General features: G+C 49.6%; 7 protein-coding genes across 8 annotated transcripts; 3 read left to right on the top strand and 4 right to left on the bottom strand.

Moving 5' to 3' along the window:
• Positions 1-1,098: 1,098 nt before the first annotated feature.
• Positions 1,099-3,349, top strand: L3040_004179 (uncharacterized protein; the record flags this gene model as incomplete). The annotated part of the gene is made up of 4 exons (XM_007289040.2): positions 1,099-1,126; positions 1,251-1,785; positions 1,842-2,206; positions 2,283-3,349. The coding sequence occupies 4 exons, from the start codon at positions 1,099-1,101 to the stop codon at positions 3,347-3,349; spliced, it is 1,995 nt and encodes a 664-aa protein (XP_007289102.2).
• Positions 3,350-3,652: 303 nt separating this feature from the next.
• Positions 3,653-5,908, bottom strand: L3040_004178 (uncharacterized protein; the record flags this gene model as incomplete). The annotated part of the gene is made up of 4 exons (XM_007289041.2): positions 3,653-3,822; positions 3,875-5,462; positions 5,513-5,824; positions 5,876-5,908. 4 exons carry the CDS (start codon positions 5,906-5,908, stop codon positions 3,653-3,655), a joined length of 2,103 nt encoding a protein of 700 aa, XP_007289103.2.
• A 621-nt stretch (positions 5,909-6,529) lies between these two features.
• L3040_004177 (uncharacterized protein) lies at positions 6,530-9,419 on the bottom strand (the record flags this gene model as incomplete). Its single annotated transcript, XM_007289042.2, has 2 exons — positions 6,530-9,086; positions 9,139-9,419. The coding sequence occupies 2 exons, from the start codon at positions 9,417-9,419 to the stop codon at positions 6,530-6,532; spliced, it is 2,838 nt and encodes a 945-aa protein (XP_007289104.2).
• A 3,222-nt stretch (positions 9,420-12,641) lies between these two features.
• Positions 12,642-14,546, top strand: L3040_004176 (uncharacterized protein; the record flags this gene model as incomplete). Its single annotated transcript, XM_007289043.2, has 9 exons — positions 12,642-12,737; positions 12,806-12,947; positions 13,002-13,186; positions 13,244-13,348; positions 13,419-13,425; positions 13,533-13,677; positions 13,818-14,039; positions 14,103-14,132; positions 14,204-14,546. The coding sequence occupies 9 exons, from the start codon at positions 12,642-12,644 to the stop codon at positions 14,544-14,546; spliced, it is 1,275 nt and encodes a 424-aa protein (XP_007289105.2).
• A 1,042-nt stretch (positions 14,547-15,588) lies between these two features.
• Positions 15,589-21,101, bottom strand: L3040_004175 (uncharacterized protein; the record flags this gene model as incomplete). Of its 2 annotated transcripts, none has more annotated exons than XM_066153958.1 (3): positions 15,589-16,491; positions 16,542-20,673; positions 20,725-21,101. In XM_066153958.1, the coding sequence occupies 3 exons, from the start codon at positions 21,099-21,101 to the stop codon at positions 15,589-15,591; spliced, it is 5,412 nt and encodes a 1,803-aa protein (XP_066011883.1). The 2 variants fall into 2 exon arrangements, with proteins under 2 accessions (XP_066011883.1, XP_007289106.2); XM_007289044.2 differs by having other exon boundaries at positions 15,589-16,488.
• Positions 21,102-21,366: 265 nt separating this feature from the next.
• Positions 21,367-24,769, top strand: L3040_004174 (uncharacterized protein; the record flags this gene model as incomplete). Its single annotated transcript, XM_007289045.2, has 3 exons — positions 21,367-22,833; positions 22,888-23,368; positions 23,421-24,769. The coding sequence occupies 3 exons, from the start codon at positions 21,367-21,369 to the stop codon at positions 24,767-24,769; spliced, it is 3,297 nt and encodes a 1,098-aa protein (XP_007289107.2).
• Positions 24,770-25,626: 857 nt separating this feature from the next.
• L3040_004173 (uncharacterized protein) lies at positions 25,627-27,238 on the bottom strand (the record flags this gene model as incomplete). The annotated part of the gene is made up of 5 exons (XM_007289046.2): positions 25,627-25,863; positions 25,912-26,673; positions 26,727-27,007; positions 27,074-27,118; positions 27,166-27,238. 5 exons carry the CDS (start codon positions 27,236-27,238, stop codon positions 25,627-25,629), a joined length of 1,398 nt encoding a protein of 465 aa, XP_007289108.2.
• Positions 27,239-27,513: the final 275 nt, after the last annotated feature.

The raw sequence follows: 27,513 nt of genomic DNA, 5'->3' as shown, positions 1-27,513 counted from the left end.
CTTGCCACCCTTCGATAGACTGATGATATACATCAGCAAAAGTTCAACATTAAGTTGTTGTTGTTGCTGTATTTATTCACATCGGGCGGGTAGCAGGCGAAGCCTGCCGCCCTGGGACCTCCCATGGGGTACGGCGACGTGCTAAGCTAAGGAGTTACATACAAGAAGGCCCAGAAAGCAATCCAAAGTACTGTAGCGGGAGCTACTGTCGTCTGCGCCCTTCCCCTACAGATAGGATGGATCACAGTGAAAGAAAATCTCTCGTCAAGGGAAACCACAAAAGAGAGTCAGGCAGGTACAGACTGCTGTAGCCAGCTTGTAACGTGGAGTTCAACATTAAGTGTGCATTGGAATGGGAAGATTTACCTGGTCCGCCATGCTTCGAGATCTCGGATATACCTGTGCCTGATGCTTCGCTGCTCAGAGTCCTAACTATATGAACGTCTCTTTTCCAGATATAAATGCGACGCAGTACGAGCTCAGATGGAGTTTGGTAGCGCAGATCTTCCGTCCAGATAAAATTCACAGGAATTCATACGGTATTCAGCGTTGGGGTGATGAAGTAGTGATGAAGTAGGGATGGAGAGATGGAAAGAACATTGCGCATTGTGCCAATGTTGAAAGTTTAGCGAGCTGTTGACTCCCGGGCCTTCGCAAGTTCGCTCCCGTAAATAATAGTGGGACTTGACGTCGCAACTTTTAAGGAAAGGGCCCTAAACGTTGCGCCGTCAAGTCCCGTTTGTAAACTGGAACCTCGTACGTGGTATGTGCCCCATGCCACAGTGAGCTTCCTGTTGAGTTCTCCTTTTTTCCTTTTTTTTCCCTTCTGCTTTTTTAAGAAGAGGCGAAGGGAGGCGTGATGCTAGCTTCAGTATCGGATTAGGACCCAAAGGTGGTTAGCTGTTCACTAATTTTCCAAATCCCATCACAATCCAAGAAAAAAACAAAAAGGAAAAAAAAAAAAAAACCTCTGTTGATATTTAATTATGTATGGCAATTGAGATGGATTTGTTGCGTATGTCCTTTTGTCGTCGTCGCCCGTATCAGATGCTATAAATAGGTCGGATAGCCGCGCTCCTTCAAGTCCGGTTCTCCAAGATGAAGGACCATCCCATGACAATGAAATGTCAGTCCGGGCTGTTTATACGAGACGGGAAACGATTACTCCATTACAGTACCGGTAGTTGGAAAACATCTTAATCAAAATTTCCGTATCCATTCCTAGCCCGAAAACAGTACATTTCTTACAGCCTCGGGCTCAGCCTCGTGTCATCTTACCTACCTCACTTCATCCATTCAGTTCTTCAGGCCAAGTCCCGAACCTCTGAACCACAACTATCCCCACTCTACCCAATCCGAGTCCTGTTGGCATGCCCACGGCGCCTCGAGGACCATGGCTGCAGCCCGACGAGGTCAGCCGTTGAACATCAACCTGCCGAATGGTAGTCTCCAAAACCCCGATCTCCCATCTCTCTCGGCCCTCTTCCTCATCTACTTCGACATCAAAGCCGGCTACACCATTGGATGGAAGCGGTCTTTGCCAGGCATTGAGCTGGAGGGAGTAGTGGAATATAAGAGCCTGCCATCGGGACTGCACACCGTGAAAGAGGATCTGATTTACTTTGTCCACGACAATCATGCCGGGCTCAGCGCTTTTATCAACGCGCCTGCTGCCGAGGAATCCAGGAATGCCCGGATGATTGCCGTGGGGGTTATGGTGCCCTTAAGCTATGGCAGATTAGGGAGGAGTTGGAAACATGCTGAGGCATTGAAGGAGATGGCCAGGTAGACAATCAGAGCAATGAATGCTGCGAGAGAGGAAGCTTACTTACTCGACTTAGTGAGTTGATCGTCGACACGACCCAGACGAAAGTTCTCGAGAAGTATTGGGAAGAACACAAAGCACAAGGTCCTTCTCCGCCGGCGATGACTGAGTCACCGCTGGATACTCCATTGAGCTTGAAGCTCAAACCCGTACGAAATAATACTGTGAAGCCGAACGGACATGGCCGAAATCGATCGGCCTCAGATGGCGCGGCACTGCTCCCTCCTGGGCATTCATTGTCTGCTCACCATCCGGCGTGGAGTTTACCAAGGCTACTTGAGGCTTTCGGGCCTCTGATATTCCCTCTGCATAGGGCTGCGCTCTTGCGAAAGAGGATATTGATCACAGCGCAGGCGCCTGTTCAAGAAACTTGTGATTTTGGTATGTGACCACTCGTTTGATGCTGAACGTAAAGAGAGATATATACATATGTTTATGTATCTGACAACCAATCTAGTATACGACATTTCCGTCCTCTCGAACATTCCCCTAGCAGTCAGTGATCTTCTCGCCTCTACAGCTCCCCCTCAACGCCTCCGCCCCCTCTTCTCAATAGGCGTGCACGACATCCCCCTCCTAGAGGAAGACCTGCGCATCTCGAAGGCATCTCTCACAGGCCACGAGTCCGACTTTTCCGAGGCCAGAGACGACCAAGGGTGCGGCTGGATAGCCTGCACAACCGACAGCATCCTTGCCATGAAAAGCACTCTTTACGACGTCCTCGTCACCATGCCCCCTCCCTACACCACAGACGCCACCCACAAGGTCTGGCCCAAAATCCAGTCCGCGCAAGGCGTAGAAATGAAGGCCACGCAGCGTGACCTCCGCCGCTACCAATCCCTTCGCTGGGGTCTATCCCGCCATGCTTCTCCCCCACCCAGTCCAGCCGACAAGACGAGATCCAGCCCCGAGCAGCCTGTGGTGCCAGAAACATCGACATCACGCCCAGCGTCAAGCTCTCCCTCCCACGCCCGCGACATCACCAAATCCGACCTCCCAGACACGGACGCCATCGCAGAGCCGCTGTCATGGTCCGCCTTGGCCTACTCAGGATTCATGTGGTGGGCCTCCTCGGGCGAGCAGCGCGGCGAAATCGACGAAGAAGCCGACGCCGACGCGACCCTCCTCTCCGGCCTCTCGCTACCCTCCTCTAGTCCCTCCTCCTCCTCCGCCCATCCGCCAGGGGGCAGGAACGGGGAGGATATGAGCGCCAAGCATGAGATGGCTATCATCGCTTATTTCCACCGCCTGGCAACGCAAGTCCTGGCTACACTAAGCGATATCGTCGATGCGACGGACTCGGATGATGAGAGGGAGGATGCGCACGCTGCTCTCAATCCTGTGAGTGGTGATGACACGGGGCCAGCGGTGCATGTCAATAGCGAGGATGTGGTGAGAATGGGCCTGGACGTGTGGTCTGCTACGGACCACCGCTTTATCGAGGAGATCGCCAAGGAGTACTTTGCGAGGAGAGCGCATGTGGAAGGGAGGAACGTGGATGTATGTGGTGTACGGATCTGCTGATCTGGTTGTCTCACCTGGAAGTGAGTTTGTCTGTATGTACGAATGCTCGCTCCGTCTCCTTTTAATGAGAGAAGGGTGAAAATTCGCTCTCTCCCACGCGCTCTCTCTCCTTCTCTTGTTCTAAGCATCACCTTCCCTACGATCAACTCCGCGAAAACATTTGCAATAAAGAGAAGTTTTTTGAGAAAAATTAAACGCCGCTCCCAAATGCCACTCCGTATTTTACAATATTCCCACAGTAATGCCGCCCGGCTCTCCTGGGACATAAAAAATCAAGCAAGGTACTATGCGAAGTCACACACATCATTCCTCGTCAGTGTCCGTGTCTGTCTCGCTGGTATCGTCGTCCACCTCGCCATCCGTATTACTCTCCTCGTCGCTAGACTCTTCATCAACGACCGGCTTCTTCTTCTTCTTGGAGGTGGGAGCGGTGCCGCTGGTCTTGAGGGCTTGCATTTGGCCTGCGATGGAATCTGGTTTGCTGTTAGTTACCGAAAGGGGGTTGGGATTAGGGCAGGAACATACCCTCATCAGGCTCACTGATCTCATCTTCCTCGACAATTTCAGCAGCCTCACTAGCCTCTGCGACCACGAGCGTGACCTCAGCCTTAGTGTCGAATCCGAGATACGAATCGCAGACCAAGTTGAAGACGAAGGTGTAGTTGCCAGCTGAAGGAGGAGCTTGGAACTGAGCCTTGAGCGTTTGCACATTGAACGTGGGCTTTCCGCTCTCGTCGTAGATGGGTTTGTCGAAAGTCGTGAATGTGAACGGTGGAACGGCAATCTTTCCTTGCTTGCTGTCTGTGAGGAACACGTGCCATCTTGGCGAGTACTCGCGGCCGAAGTATGGTGCGAAAGCAAGAGGAGGCTGTACTGGCTTCTCCTCCTTCATCGTCTTACCATCCTTGTCCTTTGATGGTCGTCCGTTGATGGCGTCGACATCGTCCTCAGCTGGGTCTACGTCCTCAAGATCAAGTTCGTTGATTTCGGGAACATTTGCGCTTCCAGGGGGTATAAATCGACCTTTAACGACTAGAGATACCAGTGAGCCCGGGGTGATAGACTTCTCTCCAACAACCTTGAAGAAAGCTTTTGCCACATGAAGATGAGGTAGCTGCTTGGCGACGGATATGGCGGTTGCGTACTGGGCATTGGTGAGGAGGCCTTTTCCAACAGACAGTCTCTTCCTGTATGCCTCTGGCAAATCCATGTACTGTTGAAGAGTCAGGTGAGTTTTTGAATCGCCTTCGATTGCTCGGGCAATCGCTTGAGTCATATAGGGGAGTTGAAGAAGTGGTGATCCGCCAGGATAGATAGCTTGGATCAAATGTTGAGTCGTCGAGTATGATGCCATGATTGGTCCGGTCGTAGAGAATGCGAGAGCAATAACGGCAAAAGCATTACTGAGAGCTTGGGCGACGGGGGCTACGTCGACCTTCGATTGGTTCAGAGCAACATCGTCCAACTCAACTCGGCCTAGATAAGCCCATAGAAGACCCAATGCCTTTCTCCTAACACCGCCTTCCATGTCCTCGATTTTCGTGCGATCCTTAACATTTAGGCCTCCGGCAAGGGGAGTGGCATCTCCCTCAGCGAAGATCCTCGATTCCAACTTCGATAGCCCCGAATCCGCAATGTCTCCCTTCAATGCGGCCTGGAATTCCAAGCCGGTAGTCAAGGCGCTGATTATGCCATTCTCTGTGATGCCATCCTCATACTCCCGGAATAGGTTGTTGGCGCTCTCGATCAAAACCTTCTCCTTGGACATTCTCTGTGTACCGTACCACCAAGATCCCACCAGCCATGGCAGGAGGACACCTAGTAGAGCCGCGTATACCAAGATAACGTATTTTCCATTGCCGTCGGTGATTATGAATTTCGGGAGAGCGATTCCGATGCTGTAGCTTTGCTTGCCGTCGGGATGACCAAACTCTTGGTAGTTTCTCCTGATATCCTCGTCTGTGAGCGCTTTGTAGGCTTTCGTAAGCTCGACGAAGAATTCATTAAGGGAATCTATAGTTTGGTTCTTTGCTGGGTCGGGTCTAATCTTATCCGGATGGTATTTCAGTGACATGCGCTTGTAGTGCGACTTAATCTCTTTCTCTGTGGCAGACTATACTCATGTCAGCTATGTTACCAGAAACCAAGCGTGGGCGTTCTCACATCTTTGATCCCCAGGATGTCGTACGGGTTCCATAGCTTCGGTATCGTTCGCGCTGTCGAGACGATCAAGTAGGCCATGAAAGCCATGACCAGCCATCCTACCACCACTGCGATTCCCCTCTTGATCTTTCTCTCCTTCCTCCTCTGTGCCTTTCTCTGGCTATCGACCAAGTCTGCATGCTCGGGCCGGAAATCTGACTTTATTCGAGGGGCAGTTGCACCGGGATCGGACCTTGGCTTGAGGACAGAGTATGTCAAGGGAACTGTGACTATTCCGACAACAGTGAGGACGAAGAAGGGGAAAAATTGGCCCTGGGAAAATCAGCATGTATAGAATACTCGGGAGGATCGAGGCAAGCCTACCTGCTCGTCGTATGAGTAGTCGGTTCCGCTCATCCTGAATATTTATGTGGTCCTGGGACCAGCGCACCGAATCGATTTGCGCCCCGGGTTGTGGACAGTTCGAAGTCCGCGAGAAGAAGTTTTAGTGGTATGGAAAAACGGCCTGCAGAAGTGACGGTGTTTAAGGGGTTGTATAAGAGAGTGAGGAGAAGAGAGATTGCTCACTCCGAGATGCCACTGTGACCTTTGCGCAGCGGGATGCACAGGACAGGTCTCCCCAAACCTCGATAACAAGGGGCACTTAGCGCGCCCTCACGCCGGGAGATCTCCGGCACTTTTCTCGCTCTACGGAGCCCAATACCGGTAGCACAACAGCAATAGCAGGCCTCTGCTGGCATTTGGAGTTACGAAGATGCACCTGAGGAAGGACTTTCTTTACAAGCCGGTAGAACTCGAAACTATTTGTCTGCATTCATAGCTTCCCTTCATCAAGTGACACGAAATGCCGAGCTCGAATTTGTCCTTTGGATTGCTATGTATTTCTATTTCTATTAAGCAAAGTGTTCTTTGTTCGCCCGCAGCCACGCGAGATGCACCGTCGATCAGATGCCATGATATATCCTCTTCAGCGCCTTGCTATGCTCCAGAATGATCCCAAAACCCACACTCCCTAGCCTAGACCCGATCCCTTTTGGCAAATATATAATTGATTTTGCAGTTCTCACCTTTTAGTACCTGAACGAGTATCTCATCATCTAGTGCTTTCTTGACGTCGATGAAATCTTCCTTCTCGAAGCCGAACACATCTTGCGCCTCGCTCCTGAATATTGAGGCGTCAATGTGCTTGTATAACATCAGAGCCTTCATATTCCCTTCCGAGTTCTTCGCTCTCTTCTTCTTTTCCTTGTCGGCAATGCTTTTCTCCACTGCAGCTACGTTGGCTTTGGTGCCAGAGACGATTACTTTGGCTGGGGGGAACAGCAAGTCGTTGTCACTGTCATCCATGCTGTCCTGTACGGCCTCGTGTGGTGCCGAATCCAAAGAGCTCTCAAGTGGTGCAAGGTCAACGCCAGCTCCCTTACAATCACAACCCAACAGTTCATGAGTTTGGCACCCAGCACTCATATCCAGGCGGAACAGATCTCTGAGCTCCTGCGCTGTGAAACTCCCCTCCGACTTCTTTCCATCGACAACGCTGTCGGCTAGTCCAGTCTTGGTCACTTGTCGTTGGTAGATTTTCTCGTCCATTCCACCTGCTAATACGAATCTGTATATTTTCACTGGCCTCTTCTGACCATCTCGATGGATACGGGCCATAGCTTGCTGGTCCGTGGCCGGATTCCAATCGACGTCAAATAAAATCAGACGAGATGCGCCGACGAGATTTAGACCCGAGCCACCGGACTTCGCAGACAGCAAAAAGGCAAAAGTCTTGGAAGCATCAGTCTTGTTGAATGTGTCCACGAGACCTTGGCGGGATTTCTGGGCAGTCTTTCCGTCCAAGCGCAGGAATGGTAGAGACATTGAAGTCAGGTGTTGGCCAACGAGGTCAAGAGTAGACGTATAGTTCGAGACAATGACAACTTTCTCCGTGGTAGTTGTGGAGATGCACTTCAGTAGCTGATCTAGAACTCTGAACTTGGCACTCGCTATAGCATTCGATTTTTGCATCAGTTCCCGAGGAATGACGTCGAGTAATGCGGCAACAAGAGGGTTGCTTGGAGCATCGGCTTTCTGCATCAGCAAGCTAGGTGCATTGCAGACCTTCTTCAAGATAGTGATCAGCTGAAGTGAAGCTTCTGAAGTGCCCAGTGCTTTTCCAAAGAAAGGAGACGCAATGATGTGCTGATAGATCTCGGCTTGAGCTTGTGTAGGCTTGCAGAATACAACGTATTCCGTCTTCGACTTCAGATACTTGGAAAGAATCTCAGCAGTACGCCTCAGAATGAATGTCTTCGTCAACGAAGTGAGTTCCTCGCCTCGTGCTGCACCTTTCTCGATGTCCTTGGCCGAAGCTTCTGGCTGTCTACTTTTCAGGATTGGGCCCTCAAACTCCTTCTTGAATGTGTTGTACTTTCCCAACAGTCCAGGGTTGATGAAGTCAACCATGGTGAAGAATTCCGAGAGATCATTCTGCATCGGCGTTCCAGAGAGAATTACACGCCTATCGGTATTGAGATTACGGATAGCAAGTGCAGACTTATTCTGAGCTGTTTTCAGTCGATGTCCCTCGTCCGCAATGACTATGTCGATTCCAGCTCCCTTCTTGAGGTCGTCGTGCACTGACCGCAGTCTCTCGTAGCCAATGATCATGACGCTGTAGCTTTTGCCGTGTGTGAAATCTGTGATCTTCCTCTTCTTGTTCTGGCCGTCCTCTACAAACACGCCGATTCTCTCATTGCCAAGCCATTTGTTGAACTCCTTCTTCCAGTTATCGATCAATGTCACAGGGCATACGATCAATGCCTTCTTCACAACCGGGTCAGATCCATGAATAGGATTCTGCTTGAGCAGTGTCCATAGTAAGCAAATAGTTTGTAGTGTCTTCCCAAGGCCCATTTCGTCGGCCAGTAGTGCACCTCTCCCATCATAGTCCCTAATTCCCATCACACATTCGTACATGAACTTGACTCCTTCTCGTTGATGTTCACGAAGGTGTCGGCCAAGGAATGGGTCAAGAACGACATCTACTATTTGCTTTCCTTTAGGACAGTCCTTCGGTCTCTGCATCACCAAGGCATCCGGTGCAGTGGCATCATGGCGAGGTGTTGGGGCTCCATCCTTCGATTGGGTTATAGTAGTAGTCGACAAGAGGGGGTTCTTGAATTGGGCTTTCATTGCCACGGTGCCCGCATTGGCATAGAAGCTCGCAGCAGGGATCTCCTCCATTTCGGGACCGTCAGTTTTCTTCTTCTGAGATAACGAGACTTTTCCCTTTGGAAGGACAATTGACTTCCTCGGCACAGTAACACTGCTGGCAGGAGCAGCTCGTGTGACAGTGCTGTTGATAAATGGCTTTCCGGCTAGGAAATCCGCCTTGCTGAGAATCGAATCGACCTCAACATCTTTTCCTCCAATGCTCAAAGTGCTGCCAGGGAGGAGCGGATCTTTGTATAAGCAACGGCCCATCTCTCGACCCCCATCTACATCCTGGAGGGATGCATATCCATCACGGACCGAGAGAATTCCATCTCCATCCCAAGTCTTGTGTTTTTTGGTTGTAAACTTGCGCCTGGGAGATGGCTGATTAGTTGATTTCTCTGTAACGTGTATGATTGACGTACCATAGCACCATATAATAGCTCTCAGGACTACCAGCCTGGGATTCTGGACGCGGCTTCGCTTCAAGTGGGTTCTTAACGGGTAACAATGGCTTTCTTGGAGCGAGCACAGCAGAAGATGTAAGGGGCGCCTTCTTTGGCGGAGAGTCTTCGACAATGTGCTCTAATAGGCGTCGTTTCTTGTAAGGCCGGGGTGGCGACTCGAGGATCTCAATGTCGTCCACATCTATGGAAGCTGGTCTAGCAACGCTCTTTAAGCGTGGGGGTTTGAACGGCTTGAACATCGTTTGTTTGAGTGGTTGATGTGTGGTGTGTTGAGCCTGGTATCACAGGTCAGGAATGGCGACGCGTGTCGACATGGTGTTGTATTATATTAGCGCGTATTCAGGCATCCGGATCACCTGATTGCCACCCATGTCCTTTGCCGAGCCCCGCGTCGGTTCCAACTCCGTACCTTACGGAGTTCTATCTACTTACTTGTACTCCGCACTTCATGCACCAAGTCCTCCAGCGCGTACTGCACCGACGTACAGCGTTTTGATTTTTCCTTGTGTACGTACCTACATGTTACCAAGAAGTGAGATTCGCTATCAAAGTTTCACGGACACGTGGCGTGCCTGAAAACATAAGAGGGAAGTTACCGAGAGCATGCGCCTACGATACACTCCAACCACCATCAATATCAGCTCCTTTCCGCTCGGTTTAGGTTTACCAACAATATCCCAGCTCATCCAATCAACAGTTTTGCTCGAATTTTTAAGTAGCTCTTCTTTTGCATCCCAGCATTGAGCCCAGAAATCGACCTCCTTTTTGTTTATCGTTTCAGTTGGAATAACCATTTGCACCTTCTCAGGCAGATTTGGAATATATGCAAAGCGTAATGCTTTCTCCGGTGTTACGGTAGCGGACGTTATTTTGTAAGGGCAGGTCACGAGGCGTAGGGCACCTGTAGGTTACACGTTACCTCGTGACCTCTAGCTCCCGTCTTAGCAAGCCTGCTTATAAGACCTCCTTCCTGTATCTAGTTCTCCTTTCTTTTCTTCGTCTTTCTTTCTCAGTATAGAGCGTACTCTTAATTAATAATATAATACTGCCTTTGATAGCCGTAGTATAGAGAAAGACTAATACCAACTCGCTAAGAAACATTATGTCTAATTCGTTGCTTTTATCGAAAATCGACTTGCCTTTTGCAACTCAATCCTCGGTACGCAATAAATGGCCAGCATTCCCCTTTTATGTATTGATTCTTAATTAGACCTCTCAGCTGATCATAGTCTTAGAAATGGCTGAAATTCTTAGTTATTCAACCTGCCTCTTGCAATTCGAATACTTTTCCTTCGCTATTCCCTTCTACCTCCTTCCTAATACGATAAAAACGTGCACAGACCCTTTCATACGCACTTTGCAAGCGCATTTATTTATGTATATATATATTTTATTAGCCCGCCAGCATGATTAAATGTACGTAGTATATATAACATACGCAAGAGGGAATTTCGAAGCTTACTTATTAACGCTATGATTTGATGCCTACCTTTATGTAAACTCTACTCGAAGGCTTTAAAAACGTATACGCTTCGCTTATACTAATCTTCCTTTTTTTAAACTCTCCCCCTTTCCAAATACTAAATGTAGTAGTGATACTGGGTCTTTTATGGGCCGATTCAGGAAGTATAGCAGGGGTATAGCAAGGGGTAACAATGGAGTATACAAGGGTTTTAAGCCAATTGAAGTAAAGGTCACTTAAGTTAAGTTATCCTTCGTCTTGCTTGGAATCTTTCTTTTTGCTTAAAATTCTAGTGCAATCGATCCGTTCACAATCTATCGCCAGTTATAATAGATATCAATCAGTTATTGAATTCACCGATACCTTTTTAAAAGAGCTTTGCTACTACGACTTTTCCTCCTTAAACACCGAAAAATCGACGTATACGCTCGAAAGAAACTACTCTATTTAAAAGAGATATTTCCCATCTGTTTATAACGCTCAATCGATCTCTTTTAAGAGACTACGAGAAAAAATATCGAAGGCTTAAAACGTTATTCTTGATACTACGTAACTACGTAGTATATCGAATCTTTATACGAATCGTAATAGAAGCGTAATCGATGCCCAACTTTCGTACCCTCAAGGATGTATCAATTACGCCTGCGATTTTGTGGTAATTGGGTTCTGTTAAAATGAGATTCTTCAATATTCCATGCTTAGCGACCACGTTATTGCTTAGGTGGATTAAAAATAGTAGCCGTAGGTCGGCGAAGGTTACGATACTTAACCGCTGTACCTCCGTATATCAACATCTATTGTCCATCCTCGAATGTGTTACGCATCAAGGCAATGGTTTTCACATTAAAGCAGCAGTCAAGTCAAGGCGTTGGCTGAGGCATGCGGGTCACCGTTTCGCTACGTGGCATTGGAAACGATGGACCGTATCTGCGGTTTCTTTAAACTTCTACCAAAGTGCAAGTACCAAGTAAAAGATAGCGTTATAACGCAATCATACGTAGTAGAAGTAATATCGACCATACTAAACAGACAAGTACTACTAGTAGTATGGAGCCGCTCGCGATTCGATGCACGGACTGTAGCGGGTCCTTGTCTTGGAAACTTGAAAAGCACAGATCGCTGATTAGTCGGAGTTAAGGATTAAGGCGCCGAGTAAAGTTTGGAGTTGGATAGTTTCTGTACTGCACAGCTGTTAAGGTTTTTGTTTTCTTTCTTTTTCCATTTCTCTTCCTTGTGTTTGGATGCACGGTGAGTCCCCAAGCGGCTTCTAAGAGTGTTACCACTACCTTTGCGGCTCTTAAGTACATTAAGGAGATGGAAGAACAAGAGCTATGTATGGTACTGGTGGTATCGTGTTTCAATAGAAATCAACCAGCAACAACACAGCCTTTCCTCCCAATACTTTAGCAGTTTCTACAGAGAGCATCATGTACCTGCGTAGTATGTGGTGGAAGAATCTTCCGTCCGAGCCGGAACGAATGTACCACCAACCAACAGAACAACCATCACGGTACAACACCCGATCCGGATCAAGATCCGGATTCAGGGGGCAGCTGAGGCCGAGGTCCGAAGGCTTTGGGCCCCCCTTGTAATACAGACCCTTTGGCTGGACATTGGACAATCCGGACTTCGCATATCCTTAGTCAAGGATTCTTCAATGCCCTTAGGCTCCACTTGGCCTAAGTTCCGAGATTGAGAGTCTCCACACGAGCGTCTACGGAGTAGAGGTTCGATGTTCAAAATTCAAATCGCCCTTTAAGTACGTAGTATAAGTAGAAATCCCCTGGCAACCCAGGAGCGGTGACATACTACTAAGTTGTACCACTTGGCCACGAAACCTTCAGTGTTACTCAGCCGCAGTGGGGAGAAAAGTAGAAGACTAGAAGTACTACTAGGAGTCCAGTCTATGCGAAGCCCTTCCAACGGGTTGCGCACAGAAGATCGCATCGACCAACTCCATGATCTGCATCGCAGTGCATCGCAGATCCAAGTTCTCGATATGAAGGTTATAGGGCTTCTAATCTCAGGACTGTTGTTGGCCTTCGGTGAAGCTGTCGCTCTGGATGTAGCGCCCGCAGGAATTCCCGACTGTGCTGTACGAACCATCAAGAAATCCACCCTATCGATCCCATGGCTTTGCAATTGCTGATGGAAAACGTGTAGACGCCTTGTTTGTCGGGGATCTTGTCCTCAATAGGCTCGAGCAGCACTGTCCCGTTGCCAGATTCACTATGTTCAAATATCACGCTGCAGTCTTCCCTCTCAACATGTGTGCAGAAGTCTTGCTCATTCAACGAGCAGATCAGTGAGACGACTTATCCTTCCTTCGGGGGTGCTTCTCTGCTAACAGCCTTCCTAGTTGGAACTCGGAGCATGCAGTCGTTTTGTAAAGGCCATCCGATAAAATCGAGAAGCAACGAAATGATTATTTGTATCGTCGTTCTTTCCGCCATCACATTTCCAACCGCAGGGCTGAAGTTCTACACACGGTGGTCAGCGAGCAGGAGGCTTGGATTGGATGATTACGCCGCTCTACTATCCACCGTGGGTTATCATCTTCCGAGCAAGAGATACCTCCAGGCTAAACAAATATATTGCTAGGTTTTCCTGGCGGGCCTCGCCGCAACTCTCTTTGCATGCGCCAAACTAGGCCTGGGACAACACTACTGGACGATCAAACCAGAAAACGCAGTCCACAGTGCGAAAGTACGTACAACAGTTGTGGACAGCCCTGATGAGAAGTGCTTGCAAAGAAACTCGCTAACAGTCTCTCTAGTCCTACTGTCAGTGTTTGGGCACTAGCCAATTCTTTCGTCTCTACCCTTCAGGAAAAGTTTTGATCTCGAGGCTTGTCCGAACAACCATTTGCTGACTTCCTGCTTTTTGGTAGACGTTGGTCAGATGCTCTACATTATCATCCAAGTCTTGGCAAAGATCTCTCTCCTTCTACTCTACGTGCGGTTATTTCCCCGAACGCGCACGGAGTTTATGAGCAAACTGGGAATAGCCTTCCTCCTCCTTCACGGGACCGTGTAGTAGGTAACCATTCGTGAAGCCTTTGACCCTTTTTTTTTTCTTTTTTTTCATATTAGAATACCTGGGGGAAAGTCCCATGATAATCTCAGTCCTACGATCTCTCTTGAATGTGCTCTTGCTGACCGCTTGTCTCCTACAGCCTTTTCCTTATCATCTTTCAGTGTTGGCCGATTCATGCTATTTGGGACAGGTCTATTGCAGGCCAATGTCTCCACCCAAAGATTATTGGGTATAGTGGCGCCGGCGCAAGTATACTAGAGGACTTCTTCATCTTGTTTCTACCCGCGGGTGAGATCTGGAATCTCCAACTTAGCAGAGGCCAGAAACTGAATCTGTTCTTCATGTTCTCCATCGGCTCCTTGTATGTTCCCTAATCACTACCCATGTCACTTTACAATCAAGGCACCTGCTAACCAGACAACAGTGCCTGTGTGACTAGTATAGTCCGCCTCCAGTAGGGACCACACCCATGCTTTCTCGAGCGTTTCACAAGATTATCCGTTTGCTGACTTCCTAACCTTCTAGGTATCTATCCGTGTTCGATAAGCAGTTCGATGCCACCTGGGATCATTTCGATTTTGTCCTGTGGTCTCTGATCGAGGAGTTCGTGGCAGTGTTTTGCGCCTGCATCCCTTCCCTCCGAGCATTCATCGTAAAGATCTTCCTCTCGGTGAACACGCACGTGCAGAGCACAGTAAGCGGGATCCGCTCCGGCACACACGGCGCCCAGAGACTGGATAACAGCACCACGACCTCCTTTCCTATGTACAGCATCACGAAGAGCGTTGGTGTGGATGTCGAAGAGAAGCCGGCGACCAGCGATGGCTATCGGTCAGGAAGTACGACTAGGATATACGCAAACGGGTAGTCCGTTATCACAGAACATAATGGAATAGATAATGAAACTTTTTTGCAGGCATGTTTGTTCTAATAGGCTTTGTTTTGTTCGCTGTGATGATGAACACAACCCGATTTCATAAGCCTGGCTTCACTCACACGCAGGCAAGGCTTCTTTCTCCAAGGCCGCACATCCTATAACCACTCAAACAGGCGGCGAGAACACTCTACCTCGTCTCATCCCAAAGCCTCAAGACTGCCGAACAAGTAAGCGAGCCTAGCCCAGCCCAGCCCATCCCTAGTTGATATAAACGCCGCGATAATAAAAAAAAAAGAGACGCAACTATACAGACTGCTGCGAGTAAAGTCACCACCCACCCTAATCAATCGCCCACAAGTCATCCAAAGATTAGGACCTTGAAAGTCAGACAGAACCTCCCCAATCAATCTCGAGGCCCGAAGAAGAAGAAGAAGAAGAAAAAGAAATATGCCCAAGCGAGCGATCGAAATGAACAAACTATATTAACTAGCATTGCAAAGACCCATTATTTATATCCGAAACACACATCGTGCGTTTGTACGAACGTACGTAATATTCTAATAAAACAAGTACCTAACGAAAGAAAAAGAAAAAAAAGGGGGGAGGAGGGGGGGGGGGTAAAATTAATATCACCTTTATCAGCAGGTAGAAAGAAAGATTCGTTTTGTTTCGGCGGAGGCAGCGAGACGGAAAAGTACCTACCTAGGCGATGTATGTAAGGGCCAAGGATGATGACTCCAGAGACGAGAAGAGGTGAAGACGTCAGCTACCTACTATAGAGAACCATGGCAGTAGATTGTGGTGGTCAATGCACGATCCAGAGTGCGGGATTTCCATAGAGAACATGATTATAGAGCTTGAACCGCCGGAGTTGAGAGAATTTGATGTATCTAGGAACGGTAATGTTGCGAAGCGAGTTAATGCAGACACACATTCCTCAACTTTTTGCTATTCTTGTGTATTCATTCTCTAGCCTTAATTAAGTGTAATTATCTCCATTTCTACGCCTACGCCACCGGAAGCCATGCCACTCCTACAGAAGCATCGCGTCCATGCTCTCCCCCAATACACCCTCAATCTTTGAGATCCAGCGATGCGTCTCCTTCTCCACCACATCATCGTCATCCTCCTGTAGCTCGCTGATGAACGGCAACATCTGGGGCAACATCTCCAGCCACTCCTCGGCCAGTCTGTCAGTGAGCTCCTGCTGGCATCTAACAGCTGCCAGCCTAACACTTGCGGTCTCGGATCGCAGGTGCTTTAGAATTGCTCCATTAAGCTCCTTGTGATGGTCAGATGAGTCTGCCGAAGCCGCAAGCTCTACGATAGCAGGGACCAAATCTTGAATCAGTGGCAGGGTCGATGCGTTTATAAACTGCTCGCATAGCACAGGTGCTACCGCTGCGAAATGTGATGGAGCTTGCCAGAAGTCGTCCTGGTCATGCTCGAAACATTTAGTCAAGGTGCGAAGCACACGAGACCACAACTCTCTCGATGCTTCGTCTTTAGGATCCACGACTGCGAGGATCTCGACTGCATTATCTAGTAGATATGTTGCGTAGTTCGTGACGATCGATTTGAGGTTCTCGAAAAACACAGCCATGAAGCCATAGACGCTCTGGAGTCGTAACGCTCTACCAACCTTGTCTTTTTTGGGCAGCGACGATGCCCATTCGATGAGGTTAGAGAAGATGGGTCTAAAAGTTGCATCATTGAACTTGTAGATCATCTTGATGGCGACTTCGTTGACCTCTCTCTCGATTTCGGATATATTATCAGCTGTAAACCGATCATCTGTGGCGGTAGTCCATTGTCGGCGAAGATCAAATGCATTTTGAAATATCTTGGCGAGGATAGATGAGTACTTGGTGACAATAGCTTTCGGGTGCTTATCGATAGCTGTACTGAGGACAGCCAAATATTCATGAAGAGCCTGCTTTTCGACTTAGTAATAGTCGCACAATTCCATTTATCGAGGTCACTTACCAAAGCCCCCACTGTAGAAGCTCGCACCCAATCCTTCTCCAGCGCTACAAACATGCTCTTCGCATCAATGAGCTTCGCCGCAAGTTGCAGGCATTGCACCCGAGTCTCATCGGATTCATCGTCAAGATCGGCTTCGGCAGAGATGTTGGATATCTCAAGAAGCTTTTCCAAGTACGCTCCGGATACCATATAGGGTAGATGTTGGGCCAAGGCTGCCATAAATCCGTAGCCGGCCTTGTACAGCCTATGAGACTCGATATTTGATTGAGCACTTGCTTCCATGTACTCCAAGGCTTTCGGAATTGCAATCGGCAGGACTGGAACAATGCCTTCCCTTAGAATCTCGACCAATGAAGACAGGCATAGAAGTGCCATCACTCTCAAAGGGGTGTCAGATTGGCCGAGGCAGTGGTTACTTGCAATCGTCTCGGCGGCGGCGGATACGGCTTCGAGATCCTTCTTTCCATATTTTTCAGAGATCTTGTCAACACATCCAACAGCTGTGTGTTTGTACAGAACGTCTTCGGAATCCCGAATGATGGCTGTGAGTTGGGGCAGGAAGTTGAGCATGGCAACTCTCGAGATGGCATCGGATGAGCTCTCATGATCGATACGGACCTCGAGAGCTTTTAGAACCTTGCGGCGCAGTGCTTCGCCAGGTCTGTGAAGCAGGCCCTCGACTGCTTTTACAAACTCGCTTGTAGACAGGAGGCCCAGCAAGCTCTCCAGAACATCGCCACAAGCAATGTGCAGGCGCTTCTGGTATTTCAAGGTGTCTGCTAGAGCCAGAATATTCTCCAACAAAATCGAGTAGAGGTCTCGCACTCTGGCGGCATCCATGTCGTCGCGGGTCAGTAATTTCCCGGTCTGAGATACAAGACGCTTCTGAGAAAGAAGGTGTGAGAGCAAGGTCAGTTCATCCAGAGCGATTCTGTGAGGATCAAATTTTCTGTCCTCGTTGGCGCCGAGTAAGACACAAGAGTACGATGGCTTGGTTTTCAGCAGGTCCGCGACCAAGTCGAGATACTTGATAGAGGATTGTAATTGAACTTCGACTCCGAATGATCCAGCCAGATCAGATGTGAATGCCTTAATGCTTTCCGTCACCCCGTATTTGTCAACAAGCATCGCCAAGAGCGCGAACAAGAAGTCCTCGGCACCTAGAGTCTGAGCCAAGGAGGTGAAAAGAGACTTTCGGCGATGTGGAGGAACGTGCTCGTATGCGGCTACAAAGCTCAGAAGGAGTTCGGCTGCGCCTGTGACAGGGTTTCCCTTCTCTTTTCGGAGAGATGATATGAGAGGAGGAATGACTTCTCGGATTGTCTGGTTGATAACATGTGCAGAGTATTCGTCGTTTTGTCTCAAGACGGAGCTACCCATGAAGGTGAAGATAGGCATGACGCTGTGAAGGACGAGCTCAGGGGCGGTATCCGCGAGAGAAGCAACAAGGAGGAGGGCAGCATTCTGGACCTGTGGACTCGTTGTATTTTGGACACAGTCAACGAGCAAGTCGGCTCGAACGGCCGAACAATCCAACTTGATGCTTGAGTTTGACTTATGGGCTTTCAGAATACCGAGAAGGCTACCCAGAACTAGCCCTTGAAGATATGCAAGCTCTGAAGAAAGCTGGGCCTTGAAGTGCTGCAGTTCGGCCAGAACAGTGAAAAGCCCTCGCAGAAGCTCAGGATGCTTGCTCGGCTCAGAGCTATCGACGAGTTGCAGAACAAAGGTGATCTTTCTGATGGCGGCAGTGAGCTGTTTCGTATCTTGAAGAGGCGTATGAGCCACTTCTCCGTGGCTTATTCTGCGCCTTTTCGTAGCTGGTGGATTGTCTGCCAACATTGCGGCTGTCGGCAGCTGGTCAAGAAAAGCCAATAAAATGTCTGTTGAGAGAGCTGTTGTCCTCAACAGGTCTGCAGCGCCCGTAGAAGCTGCCTCTCGCGTCTCGTCAATTTCTTCGGGAGAGATCTGGGCAGCGTCCATCAACATCTGGGCAGTGTTCAATCGTATTACCCCGTTCAGTGACGACCACATTGATCGTAATCTTTTGAAAGTTGCATCCAGGATTGCTGGTCGAGTGGCCACAATCTCTCCACTGACAATTTTGGCTAGGAATTGTTGGCCCTCCTTGTCGTTAGCCGCAACTACTGCCAGCAGTTGACTATCCAGTTCTGCAGCATCGAGTTGCTCATCTTGGCAACATTTGAGAACTTCTGCTGAGGGCAGAGCAACCCACTGTCGCAGAGCTGGAAGCAGGACCTTCGTTCTCGTTGTGCCTGCTATACTACGCACTTGATTCAGAGAAGCGAGTAGCCGCAACTTCACGGTATACACGGGAGTGTGAACCACATGCCGGGCCAAGAATGTTAAAATCGATGTACGTGCAGCTTGTGAAAGGCGACCGGCATCCTGCTTCTTGGGGGTCTCTGGACCTCGGGCACTGTTCAGAGACCTCTCAAAAACGGACTCGACATGTTTTCGATCCAGGATACATTCTTCTAAAGCCGGAATGATGATTTCGCTCAGCAATCGAGATGCAACATCTGTAGAAAGCCAAGTCAAATCTTCAGAGTTGAGACCAGTTCCATACAAATCATTAGACGCCCAACGTGGCAATTTTTTCGATTTCTTCTTGGCTTCCGGGCCTGAGGGATAGGTTCTGCCTATAGCCACCAGTAGCTCCGAAGCGGCCCGTCGTACTTTAGATGCCGCGTCGCCAAGTGCCGCAATTGCATACGGCAGGATTGCTTGAAAGTCTACGCTTACGACTTGGTCCTTCGAGAGACGGCGAGTTGCCATTTGGAGGGCCGAAGCTCGTGCTATGACGGGATGAGGACCACACCAGATTCGCATGTAGAAGCTGAGGTATATTGTATCCTCCACAGCGGATTGCCGACGAAGAATAGGCAGCTCGTCGAATGTGTTCAAATCGGCAGCATTGGACACTGCTGTAATGAAAGCTCTGCAGAGATCAGGGTAGATATGCGAAGAGGTGTGTGCCAAGAACGTAGATCCGATCACTGTCTTCTTGGGAAGCTCCTGGATGAGAGCTGGAAAGTTGAGACTCCTTATAGACGTTGGCTCTTCCATCACAACGTCCTCCGATGGAGACGGGGGAGCCTCCAAATTTCGAAGCGTGGCCTGAAGCTTCAATTCCAAGTCATCGATGTCGATATCTGTGTCTTCCAGTACTCCTCGAACTACAACGCCTGTGTGTCCAGATAACTGGGTTAGTGAAACTAATACCGAAGCCAGGTGTGAACGCATATCTTGATGCGGAGTGGACTTGGCGTTGAGTTCATGTGCTGCCAGTATAAGGGTTTTGAAATTGACAGCGGCTTGGGCATCGCTTAGGAGGTCATTCTCGATGAGTCGTTGAATGGTTGGAAGGCAAGAGATCTCCGATCTTGCTCGTACTTTTTGAACAAGGGCTACGCAAAAGCCATTCGCAAGTCTATCCACTCTCCGTTGCTTTGATAACTCAACCAGAATTTCTGGTAGGTTATCAACCTTCAGTAGCTCCTTGGTGAGTCTTTTCGTCAGAGCCATGGGGCTGCGCTGTTGCGCCAAAATAGACAGGCACACAAGACCAGGGATCGTCGTTTCTTCAGTCCATCCCAGAACAACAGCCTCCATCATAGCTGTCAGGACTTTATCATCCAGTCCACCCTTGGATGCCATAATTGAAAGGATCATGTAGCACCCAACACGAAGATCCGGAACTCTTTTCATCGACAGACCTTCGTTCAGAGTAGGCAACAACCTCAGAACGACATCCTCTTCGTTTTGTAGCTGAACGCCTTTCCTTCCTGATCGAGATTTGTCCATCATTCCTGCCACAGCCTCGGACATGATTCCGGCCCAGAACGCGAGAAGAGTCTGGTAATTTTGCCGGGCTTGGCATACCCGTAGAACATACGCATTGAGAGCAGAGGCGAAGGGAGTGTGATTTGTTGCGACTAGAACGATAGTGTGTCTCGGAGGGCATGTTAATGATCTTATATATGGCTGAAGAAACTTGAATTCCGGCGCAATTCTCTCAGGCAGTATTGAAAGGAGTGTCGTGAAGATCGAAAGAGTGTGGTATGGCAGAAATGTGAGCAGGAGGACGGTGCTATTTTTTTCGTGGATCCTGCAAAAGTTACCAAAAATGCGATTTTGCTTCTCCTCACCTCAGACTCACTTGAACCGCCGCACCAGCCACTCTACTGCTTTTATAGCAGGCATCAATCTCAATCGCCCTCCAACCAGCCCCAAGAATGACTCTAACCGTTTGTCGAGTTCCGAATTTTGTGCAGCTGTTAATTGCGTCCTATCCTCTTCTTGGCTTTGCTCGCTGAATATGTCCCGTTGGAATTCAAGGAACCTCCCATCCAGCAAACATAATTCCTGGAATCCTTCGTGGCATAACGTGTAAATCGTATCGAAGCTCTGCGACGCTGCTACTCGGGGTTCGAAGATCAAAGACTTTGAATGCCTGGCCTTCTGCGCCTTCAAATTCAAAGAATTTTCGGAGTTGGCGGCAATCGCAGACAGCTGAGCTGCCAAAGAAGTCGCCATTGTAGTGGTTTTTTGCGCGCCTTCCTGGATTTTATTCTGCGAAGAGGACTGGCGTGGGGTTTGTCTCCGGACCAGAAATAATCTGGAACTTTTTCTCTCGGATAAACCATTCGACCGCTAGCCTATCGCAGCCTTAGCCTATCCCACTGGGCACGTGGTGCTTTTGGTTACCACGAATTTTGCAACCTTCTGAACGAGGCTCGAAGTCACCTCCATACGAAGATGTAACAGTGTGGTGGTATCGACCTGGCTTGGGACTTCCAAAATGTCGGCCAGCAATGTACCTAAGTTCGCCTCTTTCAGACCCAAACCTGTGCCAACGAACAGTGAGCCAGATGAAGCAAAATCAAAGCCACGGGCAGAGGCCAGGCATCGATCCAGAGGTTGCGATGAGAAGGAAGAGGGGAAAAGGCATCACAGAAGATACAGGAGCAGGGAGAGAACTCGGCCCTCGGTCCAGGCGATCGAGAAAGCTCCTGTATCACGTGTCTCGCCAGAACCCGGCTCGCCAGAGGTCTTCATAGTTGACCGCAAAGGCGATGTGAATAATCTGGTATATGGGAGTGTCCATCGGTGGACTGTTCCTCCATTCTACCGCTACGGTTCGGGCTACGTGTTGGGGGCCTCTTTGGATCTGAAGATTGACCGGAATTTTGTGGAAGACAAGGGGGTTGTGCTAAGCAACTTTGGAGACTCGAAACCCAGCTCGCGAGAGAAGTACGTGTTTTCTCGGGTGGAAAGGGAAAAGCCAAGACTTCTGAAGATACGTCCCGAAGCTACAGTCGCTGATCCTGTGGCTCTTGAGTCGGACTTCGTCCCCTTACAAGCTCGGCGAGGGAAGAAACGCAAGCGAGGGGAAGATGTTGGAAGCTCTTCCGATGAGGAGAAGAGAGACTATCGGTCAATACATTCAAAGAAAAAGGACAATACTCAGCCACTAGACGAGGATCTTCGATACGCGACTGAGAGCGACTGCTCAGACTCTGATGCTGGCCGAATAATCAAGGAGGACGATTCTCTTCGACAGAAGAACGTGGAACTCTCCCGGAAAGTAGAAGAATGCCCTCTCGATATAGAAGCGTGGTTGGCGCTCATAGAACACCAAGATCTTCTGATGACGGCTGGAGACAATGGTCGGCGAGTCACGACAGCTGAGATCAAAAGTACAGCAGATATAAAAATCCACATGTACGAAAAGGCACTTGAAAACTCTCGGTCTTTGGAGGATCGTGAGAGGCTATTGCTGGGCCTCATGGCGGAGGGGGCCAAGATATGGGAAGTCAAAACTCAAGCAGACCGCTGGGAAAGAATTTCGAGGGAGAATATTGACAGTCTCTTTCTCTGGACCAGCTATCTAAACTTCAAACAAACAAACTTCTCAACCTTTAGATACGATGAAGTCAAAGGTGTGCTTCTCGATAGGATTAAGGTGCTAAAGAATGTCGTTGAGAGCACTGCTGAAGATGCCGGTGCTACTACTCTGTATGAGCAACTGCTTTATGTCGTACTGAGATCGACTTTGTTCATGCGGGAATCTGGGTACACTGAGCTAGCAATTTCAATCTGGGAAGGTCTGCTTGAGATGAACTTCAACTCTCCACAGCAGCAAGTTGTCAAGCCCAAGCTCACGGACTCTTTCAAAGACTTCTGGGAGAGTGAGGTCGCTCGAATCGGCGAAGATGGCTCTCTAGGTTGGGATCATTTTTTTGCAAGCAGCGGCGATGATGTAGAGGTACGAGTTTCATGAATCAAAGACCACCATGACAACCCACTGATACAAACACAGGTCCCGAATACTCTCGTTGACGAGACAAATGATCCCCTGGACAACTCCAACATCTTCCAAACCTGGGTCACAGCTGAGCGAATCCGTATGAAATGCTCACAGATTCCGGCCCGGACCATGGATGAAGTAGTGGAAGATGATCCTTACCGAGTTATCATGTTTTCTGACATCGAAGACTTCATGTTACAACTGCCTCCTCAGTCAGAGGAACTCCGCCAACTATGTATCGATGCATTTCTCCTCTTCTGTCGTCTGCCACCCATGACAACTGTAGACTCGGATGTTTCGAGGAAATGGTCAAATGATGCATTTATTCGCGACGAGTTACTCGAGTGCAGTCCTACTTGGATCAAGAAAGAGTATTTCACCACAAGGCATAACGAGAGCGATGATGTCGGAACGCCATCTTTTTTACGAACCTCATTTCCTAATTGCTTCGGCTCTTCAGAATTGTTGTTCGGTGGTGGCCTAGCAGGAAACTGTAAGCAGTCTCGTTTCTCCAACTCGCCTTCACTCGCTAAATTCATTCTCAGACTATTTTGGAGCCCCCAATATGACCACAGAGAGCGCCCCAGCGTGTCCATTGCAAGCTCGCTACGAGGGGAACAACAGTCCAGTATCCCAAGTATGGATTAGCAAGGTCCTCAAACACCTCATCCAAGCCCGATTCACAGAAGATCTCGCGGAATACTACCTAGCATTCGAGTTCCATACCTCCCCCTCAACCATCAAGAAGATCTCGAAGGGCCTTCTAAAACAGAACCCCTCCAGTCTTCGCCTCTACAACGCCTACGCAATGATAGAATGGGCCCGCGGCAACAAAGACCTAGCCAACACAGTCTTTACCGCTTCTATCTCCACCTCCACTTCCACCTCCACCTCTAGCATTCTCCTCTGGCGTAATTGGGTCTGGTTGCACATCTCATCTTCCTCCCACACCTCGGCCCTCCACCTCCTCCTGGACATCCCATCCGGGACCCCCAACCCGAAAACAACACTCACCCCAGCGCTCCTGCTCAAAACCCGCCAGCATCTCCTCTCTACCCGCGACTACCTGACCAGCACGCTCGCCTACCCTCTCGCAGCCCTCTACACCGACTGTCTAGCCCTCCTAGCCTACCTCACCTCCCCACCCACCTCGGAGCCCCAATCGTCCACCCAAGGCTCCATCCTCCCCGCCCTATCGCACTACACGACCTTCTCCAGCACGCTCCTCGCGCGCCCGAACCACCCGGCCGCGAGAGCAGCGCACGAGCAGACCCTCCAGTTCTCCGCCCGCCTCCTCCACCACCACACCCGCGCCGGCGGCCCCTTCAGACCCTCCCTGCTGCGCACACACCTGACCTCCTCCTGCCTCGCCCACTTCCCGCGCAACACAATCTTCCTGTCCCTCTACGCCTGGACCGAATCCCTCTCCCGCCTCCGCACCGACAACCGCGTGCGCTCCCTCCTCGCCACCAGCATCCTTACACCCGCGACCGACGCGCCCTCCTCGCGCCTGTTCGCCATCTCGCACGAGCTAAAGCACGGCACCATCCACGCCGCCAAGGCAGCCTTCGAGCACGCCCTGCGAGCGCCCGGTGTATCATCCTCGGCCGGCCTGTGGAAGCTATACCTCCTGTTCTGCCTCGAGCGCGAGGAGTTCCGGGCCTCGGCGAAGGAGGTCTGGTACAGATGCCTGCGCGCCTGTCCCTGGGCCAAGGAACTCTATCTCTGCGGCCTGGAAATCGACCATATCCCGGGCCTGGACTGGGAGGAGAAGCGGGGCACCTGGCGGGTCATGGGCGAGAAGGAGGTGCGTGTGCACGTCGATCTGGAGGACCGCTTCGAGGAGATTCTCGGGGACGCTGGTGGCGCGCAGAAGCGCGTGGCCTCTCGGTGAAGATGGCTTGTGATTGATTCATTCATTCATTATTCATTCATGTATTTATCTATCTATAAATAAACCGTCCGCCGTCGTGCATTCTTCTCTTGCTAGCTCCTCGTCAGTCTCATCTGGCTGTATGTAACTTACGTGTTTCTCGCTTAAAGCTATCATCATCATCCCTATCCCTTTTTCAAATTTCCATGCATCTCTGCACTCTGCTGCCTACCTGTAACAAAGAAACAAAGAAACAAAAAAAAAAAAAAAAAAAACCAGATTAGATAGTGCTCATTGGATTGGCCAGGCATGGTTTTGCCGACAGACCGACCGAGCGAATCAGGAGATGGAATTTGGGTTTTGGGTTGAGAGAGGAGAAGGGGAGAGGAGAAGGAGGAGAAGGAGGAGAAGGAGAAAGGAGGAGATGAGGGAGTGAGTGAGTCTACGAGGAGAAGAGAGGAGAGGGGCTTAGGAATGGTATATGAGAGGAAGGTATGAGAATGAGAATGAGAAAGGGGATTGCTCCCTGTAGTAAGCTCGTCCAGACTAGGAAAGAGCCATGAGAGCTGAGAGAGGCCCAGACTCAGCTTAATGCACCACACTCATCAAGCAAGAGTATGCCACCCGTCTTGCGACTCAGCGAGATGGATGATAGATGTAAATCGTATCGCGAAGCCACCCAAGGGTCGTGTGCGTGAGAAAGCTCTGAGAAACCAAATCTGTAATTCCGCTCCTAACACCATACATACACCAACCAGCCTAAGCTAATCTCAAATGCCCAGCCCCAGTTTTACACAAACGCCTCCTCATATGCATCATTTTCGTTACGCAATTTCCCGGCCATCAGACTCATCTCCCATCTAGACCATTACCAGCCGTCAAGCATTTCTTCCCGACCTTAAATCCCGACCACGACCGAATCCGCCGTCGAAGAAATCATTGTCCAGTCCCGAGTTGAAGGCTACGTTTCGCTTGTTGCCCTTGATCTCCAGGTCGGCGCCTTGGATGTTCATGTGCTGGATGCGGAGTCGGGTTTCGCGCTCGTACTCCTTGGCGGTCTCGAGGGCTAAGTTGTGGAGGGAAGAACGGGGTGCAGAGGGTAAGGAGGTGAGGAGCTACCAAATCAGCAATGAAGTTTTGGTTAACTTGTTCTCACAACTTACTCGGTTTTGGGTATCAATCCGTGCATCAAGCTCTTTCTTCGTAATCATGGCAACCAACTCCTTCTCGATGGTCTTACCTGGCGCGGCAAACGCTGCGTCCAAGCTTTCCAAGGTCACACAGGAAAAGGGGACGAAGTACTGAACTATGCTCTTAGTCCGAACAAGCTGGTGGAGCTCGTCGATATGTTTCTGGAGGTGGAGATCCAACAAGTAATCTGAACGATAAGCTTCGAGGACCTCCAAACAAGCGGTATATCGGCCGTTTACAAAGGAGGAGATGGCTCGTCGAATATGAGGCTCCAGCTCGAGGTACGTGCGGAAGTTGGAGTTCTCCAGGACTTTGGTTTGTAACTCGTTGCGATCCATCGTAGCCAAAGCGCATAGACCTCCGTAGACAGCAACGTCGTTTGGACTGATAAAGGTGCTACAGCTTGACCCTATGCCGGCCTCCACGCTCAAGAATTTCCGTGCAGCCGAGTAGTAGTCTGCGGCATCCAGGTGACAGAGTCCTTGAGCAGTGCAAAGGAATGGTTGGAGAGATCTGTCGTCGTCTGGACTTCCCAATGTACCTTGAATCTTCTGCAAGTTGGATGCGACCGCAACGTAGTTTCTTTGCTCGATAGAGACTTCGATGAGGTGCTTGCTAACGTCAACAATTTGTTTAGCCATGCTTATATCTTGTCTCATGCGAGTGTAGGCCTCGAAGGCCTTGTGCAGATCGCCAATAGCTTGATAGTGCTTGCCCAGGTCCTCGTGTCCCATCTACTGCCATTAGTGCTGGAGACGTTCCCTCGCTTGGTAAGGATATAGCCTACCCGAATGCTCTCCTTGATCAAGTTGTTTTTGTATCCTTTCAGCTCCGCCTCCAGGCGTGTCGTCTCAGCTTGATTTATCTTGCCTTGCTTCTCCACCCACGGCAGATCCCTACTAGCTTCTGGCTCGAATGGTCCTACAACTCGGAGGGTGTTCTGCGCTTGGAGGTACCGGTTGACATCCTTGCCCTTTTTGGCCTCCTTAATTGCTAACTTGAGAGCCTCGACTCCAAGAACTGTAGAGGATGCACCGATGAAGAGGAGGCGCTCTACTCTCGTTCGTCCTATTAATTGTCCTGGTCAGCATATATCCGACTCCAAGCAAGGGGTGATTTCGAGGAAGTGTGTACCTTGGTAGTTTGCCAAATATGACTCCAAGTCGAACTTGGGTTGATCTAGAACGAGTTAGATGATGGAGGTCCATTGGGCAATCCTCTCATACCGTGCACAAGCACAATATTTCTTTTGATCCGGCTCTGTATCGGAGAAGGTGGAGAGCTATTTATTGTCGCCATTTTCGGGATCGAACCTGACTTTGTTGTCGTCGTCGAATGAACGCTGCTCGGAGCTATGGAGGGGTTGTTCTCGAAGCTCTTGGGAGGGAGCCTTGTTAAGATTTATTGCCAAGACTTTAGCTTAAGTAAACGGTAAGTGACAAACCAATCCGCACCCAGACGCATCAAATCAAGGCTTTAAGAGTCACGTGGTGAGTGCTGTGAAAATGAATTCAAGTGATCTCTACTTCATCTAATCCTTTCATCAATCAGTAACCCATTTATTTTGGTCTTGA

This window comes from Drepanopeziza brunnea, assembly GCF_022702325.1.
Source record: "Drepanopeziza brunnea f. sp. 'multigermtubi' strain 214-2 chromosome Unknown ctg6, whole genome shotgun sequence".
In the NCBI taxonomy this organism is placed as follows: Eukaryota; Fungi; Ascomycota; class Leotiomycetes; order Helotiales; family Drepanopezizaceae; genus Drepanopeziza; species Drepanopeziza brunnea.
Note: the sequence above shows the minus strand (reverse complement) of the source record. Positions and strands in the feature narration are given on the sequence as shown.